Source organism: Emericellopsis atlantica (assembly GCF_019669845.1).
Source record: "Emericellopsis atlantica unplaced genomic scaffold F5Z01scaffold_1, whole genome shotgun sequence".
Taxonomy (NCBI): Eukaryota; Fungi; Ascomycota; class Sordariomycetes; order Hypocreales; family Bionectriaceae; genus Emericellopsis; species Emericellopsis atlantica.
Genome location: NW_025764703.1, coordinates 1,091,493 through 1,105,783, shown reverse-complemented (window position 1 = coordinate 1,105,783; position 14,291 = coordinate 1,091,493). Strand labels below are relative to the sequence as shown.

Sequence of the window (14,291 nt, the reverse complement as noted above, 5' to 3'; positions counted from 1 at the left end):
CATTGTGATCGCTACCCCATCCTGAAGTGTCTACAGTTGGACAGTTCTAAACCGTCCTTCAATACGCGACACGGTAGTACCGAGTGTTACGTTGCGTATCCGGTGCCGGGAAAACCTGCTCTGGGCTAGAACTCCGGACTCACTCTTGAACGGGTTCAGGTCGTCTTATGGCACGATGCCTTGCCATTGCCAGACTCTGGCTTGCGAAAAGCCTTATGCTTCCTCCGAGGTAAGCCAAATGCGGGACTGCTCCATCATGTTTGTTACCAGAGCGAGGTACTCATGGCCACTTTGATACCCCTGCTCTGCCCCCTCTCCGCTCCCCTGTCCCTGGGCGACGGCTACAGATCGTGGCTGAGAAGTACCTTGCTTTGGTGGCTGCTGCTCCCATACCATTGCGTCGCTGTTCCTTGGCATCAGATACTTGCCCGTCCCGGACCTCTCCTCCTTCGAGCTGACAGCCTGGCCTTGTGTCCTTCGAGGTCTGACAGACAATTCGAGACAACAGATGAGTAAGACTACTACGTCTACCACTTGCTGTACGAGGGCCCTGATTACCCAAAAGATCCTTGCTCCGTTCATCTCGCCGTGGTTGCTGACTGCTTGCCCTTTTCTGACGACTTGTCTGGCCGCGGTCCTTACCGTCTACGACCCAAAATGGACCCCATGTCGAGGTCACGTCGTATCCATGTCCAAATGAGCGGCGATGCTTGCCTGCATGTCGTGCCGGGATGCAGAGGCGAAGCCTTCTTGTCGTTGCCATGCCGAGCCCTACGTCTGGGGGCTTATGTTGCGCACTTTCCTTGCTACTGCTGCTCCTCCACCTAAATAGATGCGCGGTCCCTTGTATGCCTGACTTTGGCTCAATACCTAAGTACGCAGCGGCTCTTCTCTGTTCCTCCTAACCCGTTGCCTCCCTCGCTTGCTGCCGAGCTGCTAGCCACAAGTCTCCCGCAGTTGACCTCGAATCGTGACGAGCGCATTGTCTCTCACAATTGACAATAGCCAGCACATCGACTGAGCCCGGAGCTGCATTAGCACCTTTACTCGAGAGCCTTGCCGTCTGTCACTACGGTACAAAGGGTCGTCGTGTGCGGTGGTGGCTTGCTCAATAGGCCGCAACAAGCCTCTGGAGCTTGGACCGCCAACTGTGAACACAGCCTGTTGGTTCCAATCCAACCGAGTTGCGCCTTCATTAAAACATTGCACGAAGAGGAGCACGGTCACATACATCACACATTGAAGAACCCTCAGCCGGGGCCTGCCAGATTCTCCATAGGGCCACAAAGGTACGTAGGCTCGCAGCCTCGTTTGCGTCGCGCAAACATCCCCCTTTTATCTTTCAACATATCAGACCAGCGTCTGTCTCGTCCACATGATATTAACCTGCTGTTATCTCTAGCCCGGTGACTCCGACTCTCCTTCTCATTCGTGTACTTGGCACGGATCCTGGCAATACACTCGCTTCTTCAACCAGAATGCGCGCTGCGTACATACTCAGCGCCTTGGGCGCTTTCGCTGGGATCGCACTCGCGCAATCACCAGTAACACCAGCGCCCGAGCAGGCCACTGCGGCTACAGGTGCTGGTGAATACAGAGCTTATTCGATCAATGGCGTCGGTGAGCTCGAGGCCGGTGACCCGGCGATTCAGGCATGCACGTATATGTGCACTGTAATTATAACAAGCGAAATAACCGTCATTGTAAGTAAAATGACCTGAGGGAATGGGCTTTGAGAAGACTTACTGATGGAAATGCTGGCAGAGCTACATCGACGTCCCAGGCCCCACGGTCACTACCTCTGGTGACCCTGTCACCGTCACCTCCACCGTCACTGCCACTGCCACGCCAACAGTTGAAGAAGTCACCGTTACTGTCACTTCCACTTCCACTACCACTGCCACCAACGCCGACTGCACCACTCAGAGTCTTGAATGGACCACTGTCTCTGTTGTTGAGACGGCAACGCAGACCTACACGGTCTCCTACCCGATCGTCACAAGCACCTATGTTGAGTGCGTCGAGCCAGGGACTGGATATCCGACCGATGGCTACCCCGAGCCTGAGCCTGAGCCCACGCCGACATATGGCAGCGAAGCAGACGGAGAACTTGAGCAACGCCAGTGCGACTACTGTGAGCCTCCGCCGCCCACTTGTGGCTATATCACCGTCACGGATTGGCAGACAACCATCTTCACCACAATCGAGACTGTCATCTCCGGTTCTGCGACCACTGTGACGGTGCCAACGACGATCGCGACAACCATTCCCACTACCATCATTGGAACCGAGTTTATCACTCGCACCGCGCCTACAACCATCTGGGAGGAGGTCACGACGACAACAACCTCGACCGTCACCACAGAGATCCCTGTCACCATTACCGAAGACAACACCGTCGTCACCACGACCACCACGACCGAGTATGAGACAGTGGTTAGCACAGTTAGCAGTTACCCTGTGACTTCGTGGATCACCGACGTGATTACCGATGTTGTCACAGAAACCCTGCCTGGTGAGACCATTACCGGCCCTGGCGCGACAATCACTCAGCCTGGGCCAACGGTCACGGTCCCTCCGGAGACTATTACGCTCCCCGGCGAGGTGATCACTCTGCCCGGCACAACTACGACCGTCACTGTCACGGAGAACGGCGAGACCATCACTACCACAATCGTCACACCCCCTGAGACCATCACCCAACCCGGTGAGGTCATTACGGTGACACCAATCTTCGAGGTGACGCTTTGTCCCACCCCGACGGGTGCGTCGGCGCCCCTGAGCACGGACAGCGAGGATACTTTTGGCTGTGCGCCCGGTTACGTCTGTAACCCTGCCAAGCCCGCTGGCTGCAACTTCTGGCCCGGCCTGCCGTCGCCCGACTACCTGTGCAAACCTGAGGAGTGTATAATCGCACCCCCGTTCCCCAACGTGACCTGGGAAGAGGGCGAGACCAGCTACTACCCTCCCACCTACGGCTACTTTGATCTGAACCCCGAGGCGTTCGGGTTGTCGTTTGACATCTTCGAGTACGAGGTGTATGAAGAGGTCAAGGAGAGCACGACGGTTACCGTCACCACCGGCAACTGGGAGTCGCAGGCGAGTTTGAGCGAATGGCCACTCCCTACCACGACGACGACCACCAGCGCCACCCCTGAGCCTTACCGTCTGGTTCGTCGCACGCTCAACAAGCGTGACGTGGACACTCCGGCCGTCTGCTTCGCCCTCTGCAACAATGCTATGAAAATTGCCCTATCGCTCGGAAAGTCTGATGACCTCTGCGAGGACGATTCTTCCTTCCTCAATGCCTACAACGTCTGCCAGGTCTGCGTCGTGGAGAATGGCGACGAGACCAAGGACCCCGCTCGTGAATACATCGTGCCCGAGTTCAAGCAATTCCTTGACCACTGCGCGGGCGGCGATGCCGAGCCCACGGAGACCTTTGTCCCACCTCCCGAGTCGGCTGTCACCAGCGAGCCAGAGGTCAGCACCACCAGCCAGGACGAGGTAAGCTCGGGTACCTTTACGCCCATTGAGCCTACCACGACGGTCATTACCACCATCATCTCCACGTCCACGTCTACGTCCACCTCCACCGCCGAGGAGACTTCCACGACTGAGTCCTCCAGTGAAGAGCCTGCGTCGACCACCATCATCGTCGAACCTACGACCACCGAGCCAGTTCCCACCACTATCCCCGATGAAGTGACGGAGACCACCACTGTCGAGGAATCGGCTACGTTGACCAGCCAGGAGCCCGACACGCCCAACACCAGCTTGACATCGTCCGATGAAAGCAGCTACCCCGGAGTCTCGAGCACCGACGAGGAAGTCACTGCTACCGCTACCGACGAGCCCGCCGACACCCAGACCTCAGTCATCCTCGCTCCCACTGATCTGCCCGAGGGGATCACCACCATCGAGGGCGGAACCCCCATTTCCATCACCACCGTCGATGGAACGCCCATCTCGATTCCTGTCGTGATCACCACCCAGCATGGCACCCCAGTCGCTGTCCCCGTGTCCCTGACCACAACTGACGGGACGGTGATGCCCGTGCCCCTCCCCACGGACGACGATACCCCCGAGGACGGCAACGATGGGGAGCCTGTGCCCGGCGATGACTCGGACGACGGCGACGTCTCCACGCCCGTCTACACCATGTCGGGCACCCACTCCATCCCCGTGGTTCCCGAGCCCACGGGCGGCGACGAGCCGACTCCCACCCCGATCCCCGGCGCAGCTGCAACAACCGGTCGTGGCGCGCCCATGTTGACTCTGGCTGCCGTTGTCCTCACCTTCTTCTTCGTCTAAGCTTCTCCTTTTCTAGAAAGGGAATGTCTGGTTTTAACGTATATACGAGACCCATTTATACATTCACGTCAATCTTTACGGTGGAAAAAACGATACAAGATCTTCTTCACATAGCGGCGCGGGAAAGGAAGAAAAGGGGCGCATACGGAAACCCCTTTTTTTCTGTTTGGACACAAATGATACCCTGGTTTTTAACTTTACGCTCTTTATGGGAAATGGCACGCATGGTTGGCTTGGGGGTTTGGATTTGGGATGCGCCAATCTCACACACATAGATTCGATGGCGAGCATAATAATTTGGACAATGAGAGGGAGCTGTGATAGCGCTTGAATGCAGAATGATTGACAAGTACATCCTCATGTTCTAACACATCGTTCGTGTACTTTCACTTGAGAGGGAGTAGCATAGACAGACAGGCACATGGCAATTCCGTTCATCAAAACCATCGTATCATTGACAAAGACACCCGTAACGCCTCATTAGCCCAAACGGTCATTATACCAACTCTATTCCACCTCAATGTTCTCGAGCACGTTCATTGCGCGCCCACCTTCGCTCTCAAAGCGGCTCACCATCTTCTCACACTGGCCCTTGAGCATGTCCTCCGCCAGGCTGGCATTGTAGTGGACCCATTCCTCCACCGTCATGCCCTTCTCCTTCGCCGTCAACTCGCCGCCTTTGCGCAGGAGGCGATCGACCGTGTTCTCGTCTGGGCGAGCACTGCCCTTGAGAGGCGACTCGAGGACAGCATCGAGATCGACGGCCTTCCAGGGCGTCTTGCTTTGCAGGTTGGACAAGATGTTTCGCTTGGATGGGGAGAGACGCGTCGGTGTGGCTGCCACGGGCGCCAGCGCAACGCGCTGGGTGGTGACGCTGCCCGTAGGTCTCGAGCTGGGTGGCTGGTTTTCTGCATCAGACGACTGTAGTGATTGGGAGGGAGATAGGCCGGCCTGACGCGCCGACGTAGCACTGAGGCCTGGCGTCGACGGTGGATGGGCTGCCTGCCTGCCTGGCGGAGATGATGGTATAGCGACTGCCTCCTGAGTAGGCGGCAGGTCCGGCTCGTCCTCCAGTATCTCCAAATCGTCGTCTCGTGACTGATCAACTTGCCTCGTCTCAGCGTCCATGGCCTCCTGTTGGAGTTGAGCCTCCGCCTCCTCAGGCTTGCTTTCAATGGATGACTTCTTGGGTGGTCTTCCACGCCCGCGTTTGGGTGCTTGCTCCGCCGGCTGAGGCTGAAGCTGTGAGCTGGCAACGGCAGATGCTTCCTGAACTGCTTTGGACGGACGGCCTCGGCCGCGCTTCGCAGGCGCCGGGGCTTCCACCGGCGTAACATGCTCGACCTTGTGCGCATCAGCCTCGATTGGCTCCTCTCGGGCCTCGGTCGACGCTTTCGATGGTCGACCACGACCCTTCTTGGCTGGCTTTTGTACTGGCTCGACTACCACGACCGAATCATCTGCCGGCTCAATGCTCTCGACGAGGGCTTGAGCTCCGAGGGAGGCTTTCGAGGGTCGACCACGGGGGCGCTTGGCTGGCTGCGGTGCCGCCGAAGGGGGGTCAAGAGATTCGGCCTCATCACTGGTTGCTTCCTGAGCAGGCTCGGGGGCTGTTGCAGCCTTCTTCGAGAGCTTCTTCTTGATGTTGGCAGTGGGTTCAGCAACAGGCTCCGGATCTCCGATCGGCACGTCCACAAACTCCACTGATTTTTGTGATGCAAGCGATGCCTTTGAGGGCCGACCACGAGGCTTCTTCTTGACCACAGGCTCTTCTACAACCTCTTCGGCTGTGACCGATTTCCGAGAGGCGATGGAGTGGAATGATGATCGCCCATAAGATTCTTCCTCAATCTCCACCTCTGTGTTCTTGACCACGGTGTCTGTGCTGCCAATACTCTCGTTTCTCCCGCCAGGAACCTCGACCTCTTGTGGTTCGAGTTCAGGCTCAAGCTCAGGTTCGTGCTCGGGTTCTGGTTCGGGCTCTTCTGCAACAGGTACTGCAGCAATCTTTGCCTTTTTCGCTTTGGTCTGTTTTGATGCCTTCCGGGTGCCCGCCTTGCGACCTTTCTTAGGAACCGTCAGCTGCTCCGGCTCCTCTGACGCATCCGGTTCCCGATCCAAATCAGGCTCGGCACGGGGCGGGATATTAGACTCGACCGGTTCGACTTCCATCTCGTTGCGCAGGGCTTCCAGCTCGGCGTCGACCTCTGCTTCTTGAAGCTCCTCTGGTGGTGAAGGATCAAACATGGCATAGTCGGCAGATTTTTCTTGCCCCGGTGCCTTGGCCTTGTTGGACTTTGCCTTGGCCTTCCTCCTCTCCGAATCCGAGTCGGCGGTAATATCATCATCATCAGTCAGAGGGCGCTCAAGGTCGGCCTCAAGCTGCCTCTCAATTTCGTCATCGTCGGGAAACATCGCCGGAGCCTCTTGGGCAGGAGGCTCCGCTACCGGCTGGGGTTTCGACTGTGAAGCCTTCCGTGACTTCGCTGCAGATGCGCGTCCCTTCTTGGCCGTAGACTTTTTCTTGAGCGCTGGCGCCGGTACGTCCGTCATCTGCGAGTCGTCCGTCGCTTCAGCAACAGAGCTGTCGACGGCCACGCTCCCACTCGTCGTGGTAGCTCTCTTCTTCCGCGCGGGCGCTTCCGAGACTACAGTCAAGACCGACTCGTTCACAGCTTCACTGCCACGCTTCTTCCCGCGAGTGGCCTTTTTGGGGGGTGGAGCTTCTGGCGTTACTTCTCGATCCGCCTCGAGCTGCACCTCTTCGAATTGCACCTGTTCTTCTGGTTCCGGCGTAGGTTCCTTCTTGGCTTTGCTCTTCTTCCCCTTGGCCGTTGCCGCCGCCTTGGGCGCACGGCCTTTCTTTGTAGCCATTGTAGACGTCGTCGATAGCACAGTGTCGTTACCAACTGCCGTGGCAAATGTCGTTTCGGCCAGTGAAGGCGCCTCAGAGGTAAAGGTCGCGATGGATTGCGTCGAGAGCCGGGACACCTTGGATCCTCGGGCAGTCTTTGCACGAGAGGCCTTTGGCTTGGGCAGTGCCGACAAGGCAAAGAAGGGGCAGTGTGGGGATCGGTTGTAGTGCTCGTCACTGCCATTGTCAGCATATTCGCATGTCTAAGCAGCATGGAGGGAAACCTACTATGGTTTGTCGTTCTGTTCCCAGCCGTCAAGCCCGAGACCACAGTACGTGCATGTCGTGTTGTCATTCGCTTCAGGCGTGGGTGTGTATTTCCAACCAGCATCAACAAGCTGTGCGCCAACCTCCGTCAGCAAGCGTTATCACGGTCAGTCGAGGCAAGAACAACTCACCTGCTTCGTCTTGCACTTCCAACCCCTCTTCCCATCGTGTGGCCACCGCCCAGCAAATGTCGCTTTTCGAGCCTCTACCATGTCCTTCTCTGCAGGGTGCACTTGCGCGAATCCCTCCACCTCGCTTTCTACCGCTGCGCATATCGCCCAGCCGCACGACGTGGAGTGCTTCAGATGCTCAATGAGAGGATCATCGCCCTCCTCCCAGCCATCCATGGACTTGTGGCAGAGGTAGCATGCGACATTGTCGGGGTTTTCAGGCCATGGTTGGAAGAAGAATCCAGCGCGAGCGAGCTGATATTGTCAGTACCGCATCGAGTGGAAAGGACAATTCAGCGTAGCGGCCTACCTGTTCTGGGTCGATCTTCTTATGAGGCCAGTTCAACGTCCGCGCGCCCTTGGCTGTCGAGCCGCGCTTCTTGGTCTTCTGAAAGGAGGCCAGACGGCCTTCAAAGGTGAAGTACAGGTCGTCCGTCGGTTCGACCTCCATATTGAGCTCTCCCAGGCAGTTCCTGTCCGTTTGCGCAAAGTTTTGCGTAAGGTGTTGGGTTCGTGTCGCGTAAAGGTGATGTCGTAAGTCGTGATTGCGCGACGCGCGTGGAGTAAGCGCGTTCGTTTGACGAAGAAGATGGAGATGCGAAAGCAAGTGCGCCAGCTGTAGGGCGTAATAACAAAGTACAGTTCAACCAGAAAGAAGCACAGTAAGAGCCACGATCCCACTACTACAAATGCAAATGTTAAAAGTCCAAAAAGTGCCGGATGTCGAACGAAGTTGGAGACACGAGGTGCTATAGTGGTGGTGGTGTCGCGGTGGCCGGGGATTTGATGGGTGGAGTCGCGTTTGTTTACTTGGAATAAGTGGGGTCATCTGGGTCATGTCGACCGCCTTGATCCATCGACTGGTGAGAACTGAGAACTTGAGGCACAGTACGTCGCAGATGCATTGAACAAAGTTTCTGCTGCTCTCCGCTCCGGTTCCATTCGTAGAGTCAGAAGCTTTCAAGTTGAATGTTGTCAATGTCGTTGCCTTGATCTGCTCGCACCGCTCTGGCCTCTCACAGATTGTCTGGAGAACGTTCAAAGCACTGACCAGGAAGACATTCGCTCACCAGAAGATGCTTTGAGTGATTTGCCAGCATCGCTAAAAGAGTGTGCTAACTACAGCTTTCCAGCGGCTTTGGCTACTCTCTCACCGTCAACAAGCACGCACCACCCTTCGCCTCCCCGACCTCCGTCACCATAGACGACATTCTCAAAGTTGCCCTTTTCGTTTGCAAACGCCAGGACAGCATCGTCCCAAGTTCCCGGCTGCAGCCAGATGCTAGGTACGCCCACCCGGTTTGCCTCCTTGAGCACATCAATCGTGATGGCTGGATGGGTGATGATGCTCACAGCGGTTTCCTTGGGGTTGGGGAGGGCGGTGAGGTTAGGGACAGCTGGGTAGTCTTTGCCCTGCACGGTGACATGGCCCGCTGAGGGATTGATCGGTGTGACTGGCAGGTTGTAGGCCAAATACCAGGCGAACACTGTTGGGTGCAGTCAGAGACGACGATGCGACGAAGTTAATTGATATACCCTAGACGTACCCTTGTGGCCAAACTTGGCCGTGTTGCTGCTGGCACCAACGACAGCAAAGGCCGAGGCAGTGAAGAACTTGCGCGCAGTCGCTTCAGAAGCCATTTCAATGGATCGTCGAGTTGAATGGTGATTAGTATATGATGAGTGCTAGGTAGTCAATGATGGTAGAAAGATGTTTGACACATGCCAACGTTTGTAGCCCGCCTGCGGGGTCGGCTCAAGTCACTGGGATGACAAGTGTAACGGACCTAACGTAAGCATCACGACGCATCTGATTCGAAATTAAGCAGACTACAACACTCAATGGCTCTAGCTACACGCTACACGAACCAAGGACATGTGATATCAACTGGCCTGTTGAGTGCAAATGTGCTGGGGGAGACCTCCGTTTGTGTCGTGGCCCTCCAGCTTGGAATATCCCGAGGCAAATCGTCTTTGATGAACGCAACCTAACGCAAGGGCCAATCCGGCTCAGAGAAAAACCGTGTCATAATAAATTGCAAAGTCGCGAAATAATGCGTCGGTAACCAATGCATAAGATAAGGCTTGGAGAACAGTCGGGCGTTCGTTGCTGGGACAGCAGATCATTAGCGGCAAAACATCCACAAAATGTACAAGTTGCAGTTAGACAGGGGGCTCCGAGTTGTGCAGGCAGGGGCATGCTGTTGACCGCTGCAACGTGGAGCAACAAAAGTCTTGGACTGCCGCCTGATTGTCCCTCTTTCCTCTCCTGTAAACATTCCGACCTCGATCATCACGAATTGCTTCCATCTCGCTGTATCCCTCGTTCCAACGATTTCCCCAGCAGCATTTGCAGTCGCACACGCACACACGCACACCATGGTAAGTACTCGCCCGCACCACTGACACCCCCCCTTACGCCAGACGGTGTTGCCCTGGCCACCAATCAACCATCCGTCCGAACGACCAGCGCAGCGCAATTGTAAACACGGCTGGACTAGAGGACCCGAACCAACCCCACTACGAAATCGCCGCCTCTACTCTCCTCGACAATCTCGCGCGCGCATTCGTTTTGCACATCCACACTCTCGTTCCAACTGCACAAGAATCAACTCAGTCACAATGTCTAACAACTTTGATTCCCAGGCTTCCACAAACTACAAGGAGGCGTTTGCGCTCTTCGACAAGCGCGGCAACGGTCGCGTCACCCTCGACAGCCTTGGTGACCTGCTCCGCGCGTGCGGTCAGAACCCCACCCTCTCCGAGATCCAGGACCTCGAGAAGAACGTGGGAGGAGAATGTACGTCCTGGCCACTCCCCATCTGATTCTCTAGAGAAGGCGACTTGAACGGGTGCTGACGTCGTTGCAGTTGACTTTGAGACCTTTCAGCGCGTGCTCAACCGCCCCGGCGGCTTCCGCGACCCTGGCGAGCCGGAGGAGTACTGCCGCGGTTTCCAGGTGTTCGACAAGGACATGACGGGTTTCATTGGCGTTGGACAGCTCAAGTACATCCTGACCAACCTGGGCGAGAAGATGACCGACGAGGAGGTGGACGAGCTGCTCAAGGCGGTGGACACGAGCTCAGGGCAGGTGAACTACACAGGTAAGCTCCGCCCCGCCCGCGTTTTCTGGACGTGCGCAAGCTGACAAGAACACCTAGACCTTGTCAGGACCATTCTGGCCAACTAGACTGGCACCACGGAACAACGGGCGAATGAGCGAGGAAAGCGCATCGAAATGGCGTTGTTTGGATGATTTCGGGACTGCACAATACGGACTATGTACGCACAATTACGCGGTATGATTGGCGTGGCCGGGGGCTCTGCGCTCGATGTATGAATGCTTTTTGGTAGATACGGAGGGCGAGCATGCAATTTACTCTGCTTTCCTTCTTTACGCGGTTGATCCTGGGCGCGTGATGCTGGTGGTGGATTCCACTTGATGCAGGGTAGGCGGCACTGGCTGGGACGAGGGGACGAGCCTCACGCATCGAGCAGAACACAAGAGCGTGGCGCTGGGTGTTGACCGACTGGAGATGCAGCTCTTGTGTCGCGATTATAGGGGCGCTGTCACACGACGAATTGTGCGAAGGGAATTTGTTGGCAGCTCAGTGTTACCTCGCGCAACCAGGCTGGAGCTTGCATGCCAACCCGGCAAGCTGCAGTCTGGTTGCAGACGCGGCGGGCAAATTGATGCAAAGGCACGCTAAAACCTACGTATTGGTATTATTAAGACATCATTGCAGTTGGTTCTCTTTCCAAGCACATACTCGCATTGTTGGTGCTGCACGTTGGGATTGCCCCTCAAGCTGCATCGCCTTTGGGTGGTTGCAGATGAGGTTGAATAGGTGGAAAGGGGATGTCTCTGATCCGAGCTTCTACTTCACGGGTGGCTTGTGCGTGGAACCGCGGACCAGCCACGTACATCTTCTTTCACAGTCAATTTTTGTGGCTTCGTGTTGAAGACACTCTAGTCCTGAAGACTCGGGAGTGGACGTGCCTACTCGAGTGCGCAGGTCCAGAAATCAAGATGCCGCCCGCCGCTGTTTGCCCAGTGCAGCAATGTCAAACAAACAAGCTGCTGTCTCCTTATATCACCTCTCGTCAGGCTCCATCTCGATGCTGGTGGCGATGAGTGTGCCTTGCCAGGCCTGTGCGTCAATACACATCTCCAGACTCCAGTCGTCCATTGGGTCGGAATCTGGGGTTGAATCGGAGGGGGATGCACCCCCCCTGTGACCCTCGAAGGTGACGGATACGTGAGCAAGATGAGGTGGTCTACGCTCGGGAAGAGAGCAAGCAGGCAAGCAAGCAGGATGGCCGCATGTTGTACAACAATTCTGCTCCCGTCTGTAACGCGTGAACCACCCCCCTTCAGTTCGTCTGAGGTGGCGATGGCTTGCCTGCCTTCGGACGGTTTCCCTCACCTCTTTGTCTTTGCGTTTCTCTCATTCTTTTTGGATTCTTCAACTTACGCCTCCTGATCGTTGGGGCCTGTTACGATCCTGTTGCTGCGTTGTGTGTTACCGCGCAGCACGCTCAGCCTCATCTTGCTACGCAAACTTCGGTCTTCGCCGTCAGCACGGTCCTCTATGACGGCGCCCCCTTTTAAACGCAAATCAATGGTCAGTTGATAGTTTCTTGCGTAAGGTACTTGGCAGTACGCGCTTCTGTTCTGAGCCGTCGCCATGTCGAGCACAGGCCCGCCCGACATCCCCATATCCGAACAACTCGACGACTGGCAGACGACGACACTCATTTCACTCGAACGCACCGGCGGCTGCATCTCTCTGGTCGCCGTACTTCTCATATTCCTCACCTACTACCTCGCTCCCGAAGTGCGCAATGTGCAGAATCGCTTCATTGCTTTCGCGAGCGTCGCCAACGTTGGCGCCAGCATTGCCAGCATCATCGCCATGGACGGGCTGAATGCTGGCAAGGAATCCTCGCTGTGTCAGACGCAGGCGTTTCTGTTCGAAATGTTCATGCAGAGCGACCCCTGGTGGTCGCTCGCCATGGCCGTCAACGTCTTCCTCGTCTTCTTTTTCCGCGCCAAGCCAGACTCGTTCCAACGGTGGTGGTGGCTCTACTGCATTATTTGCTACGGGGGACCATTTTGCATTGCTCTGACTCTCCTGGTCATCAGGAATGATGAGCGGGGCTTGGTGTATGGCGAGGCCACTGTAAGACCCCCTTACAATCCCTGATTCTCAGGATCGGACTAACACATGTGTAGATTTGGTGCTGGGTAGACCGCGAGTGGGACGATATCCGCATCTACACATACTACATGCTCATCTGGATCTGCATCGTCGGTTCCATAGGCCTCTACGCGGCCGTGGGCTATCTCGTCTGGCGCACGCGGAACAAAGTCCACTCCTTTTCCAACACTTCACTACATCACACATCCGACGACTCGATCAAAGCCTCTCCTCGCTGCCCCCCTCATCTCCTCTCCTCGCGACAGTTCCGCCTTGCGAGACAGGGTTCAGGGTCATTGAAGCTGCCAGAGGTTCCGTGCGATGGCTTCTACGGCACCGTTATCACCGAGGTCCAGATCTTTCACACAGCGGCCACGATGCCGAATCCACCTTCTGAACCGCAAAGGGCAGCCCTTTCTTCATCCGAACGCGATAGGACCATTACACACGCAGTTCCGACGCAGAGACAGGTGCCGACAATGCCGAGTCAGTACTCAACCTTTGTCACAGCTGCCCCTGCACTGTCGATGCAAGAACCGCTCAAGGCGAAGAAGTACATGGGCCTTCTGGCCAAATTCGGCATCGCTGATCCCATCAAGCGCGCCTATCTCCGAACGAGCGTGCTCTTCGCGATCAGCGTCCTGGTGACCTGGATCCCCAGCAGCATGAACCGCATCCACAGCTGGCGAACGGCCTCGTCACCGTATGGGTATCACGTCGCTACCGCCGCTGTGCTGCCCTTGCAGGGACTCTGGAACGCCGTCATCTTCTTCATCACGAGCAAGAAGATGCTTCGCAAGGCTTGGCGCCGCTGGCGAGATGAACGCAACGGCGTGTCGCAGCACATGGATGCGCGGCTGGAGCAGATTGCGAGCAACATGGCTCGGCGACAGCGGGATGAAGAGGAAACCATCGACGACGGAGAGGTGGGCACGATGAGCAGCGATGTGGAGCTGAGAGGGATGACTGACTCCACGCGAAAGAGCTCCGATAGATTTTGAGCTGAATGATAGTGTGCTTTATATCTAGGATCTTTGGAGTATTTGGACGTACATTTGGATGCCTGTACGGGGTTATGAGGATTTGCCTTGATGAGAAGCTATGTTGTGGCGAGACCAGAGCCCTCATGTAGCGATGCCTCTCTAGCTATACCTCCTGTATGTGACTGTCCATACAGACATATCACGTCACATTTCTACTTTCCACACACGATAGAACTCTGGTCCATGACCACCAGGCTCGGTTGCCCGCCATCAAAGCGCAAGCTGTCTATCAAATCGAAGTCTTGTGCCATCGTTGTGTTGCATAAAGTCCATGTCCCCTAGACCGCGACGGATTTTCCCGTTGGTGGCGGTCGCATTGGAAACCATTCCGTGGCTGCATCGAGCGTGAAGAGCGTCGAAGCTGGTAGTCCCAGGCTGTGGC

General features: G+C 56.2%; 5 protein-coding genes across 5 annotated transcripts; 3 read left to right on the top strand and 2 right to left on the bottom strand.

The window, feature by feature from the left end:
• Window positions 1-1,064: 1,064 nt before the first annotated feature.
• Window positions 1,065-4,367, top strand: F5Z01DRAFT_27753 (uncharacterized protein). The gene is made up of 3 exons (XM_046258714.1): window positions 1,065-1,289; window positions 1,403-1,703; window positions 1,765-4,367. The coding sequence occupies exons 2-3, from the start codon at window positions 1,479-1,481 to the stop codon at window positions 4,312-4,314; spliced, it is 2,775 nt and encodes a 924-aa protein (XP_046123087.1). The 5' UTR covers window positions 1,065-1,289; window positions 1,403-1,478; the 3' UTR covers window positions 4,315-4,367.
• Window positions 4,368-4,758: 391 nt separating this feature from the next.
• Window positions 4,759-8,428, bottom strand: F5Z01DRAFT_642486 (uncharacterized protein). Its single transcript, XM_046262643.1, has 4 exons — window positions 7,976-8,428; window positions 7,627-7,920; window positions 7,457-7,566; window positions 4,759-7,405 (listed from the first exon to the last, which is right to left on the bottom strand). Exons 1-4 carry the CDS (start codon window positions 8,114-8,116, stop codon window positions 4,822-4,824), a joined length of 3,129 nt encoding a protein of 1,042 aa, XP_046123086.1. The 5' UTR covers window positions 8,117-8,428; the 3' UTR covers window positions 4,759-4,821.
• A 121-nt stretch (window positions 8,429-8,549) lies between these two features.
• Window positions 8,550-9,458, bottom strand: F5Z01DRAFT_642485 (CoA binding domain-containing protein). The gene is made up of 2 exons (XM_046262642.1): window positions 9,213-9,458; window positions 8,550-9,152 (listed from the first exon to the last, which is right to left on the bottom strand). The coding sequence occupies exons 1-2, from the start codon at window positions 9,304-9,306 to the stop codon at window positions 8,785-8,787; spliced, it is 462 nt and encodes a 153-aa protein (XP_046123085.1). The 5' UTR covers window positions 9,307-9,458; the 3' UTR covers window positions 8,550-8,784.
• Window positions 9,459-10,287: 829 nt separating this feature from the next.
• Window positions 10,288-10,813, top strand: F5Z01DRAFT_614213 (uncharacterized protein; the record flags this gene model as incomplete). Its single annotated transcript, XM_046260806.1, has 2 exons — window positions 10,288-10,465; window positions 10,536-10,813. The coding sequence occupies 2 exons, from the start codon at window positions 10,288-10,290 to the stop codon at window positions 10,811-10,813; spliced, it is 456 nt and encodes a 151-aa protein (XP_046123084.1).
• A 1,264-nt stretch (window positions 10,814-12,077) lies between these two features.
• Window positions 12,078-14,201, top strand: F5Z01DRAFT_27427 (uncharacterized protein). The gene is made up of 2 exons (XM_046258704.1): window positions 12,078-12,848; window positions 12,902-14,201. Exons 1-2 carry the CDS (start codon window positions 12,354-12,356, stop codon window positions 13,865-13,867), a joined length of 1,461 nt encoding a protein of 486 aa, XP_046123083.1. The 5' UTR covers window positions 12,078-12,353; the 3' UTR covers window positions 13,868-14,201.
• The last annotated feature ends 90 nt before the right edge of the window (window positions 14,202-14,291 follow it).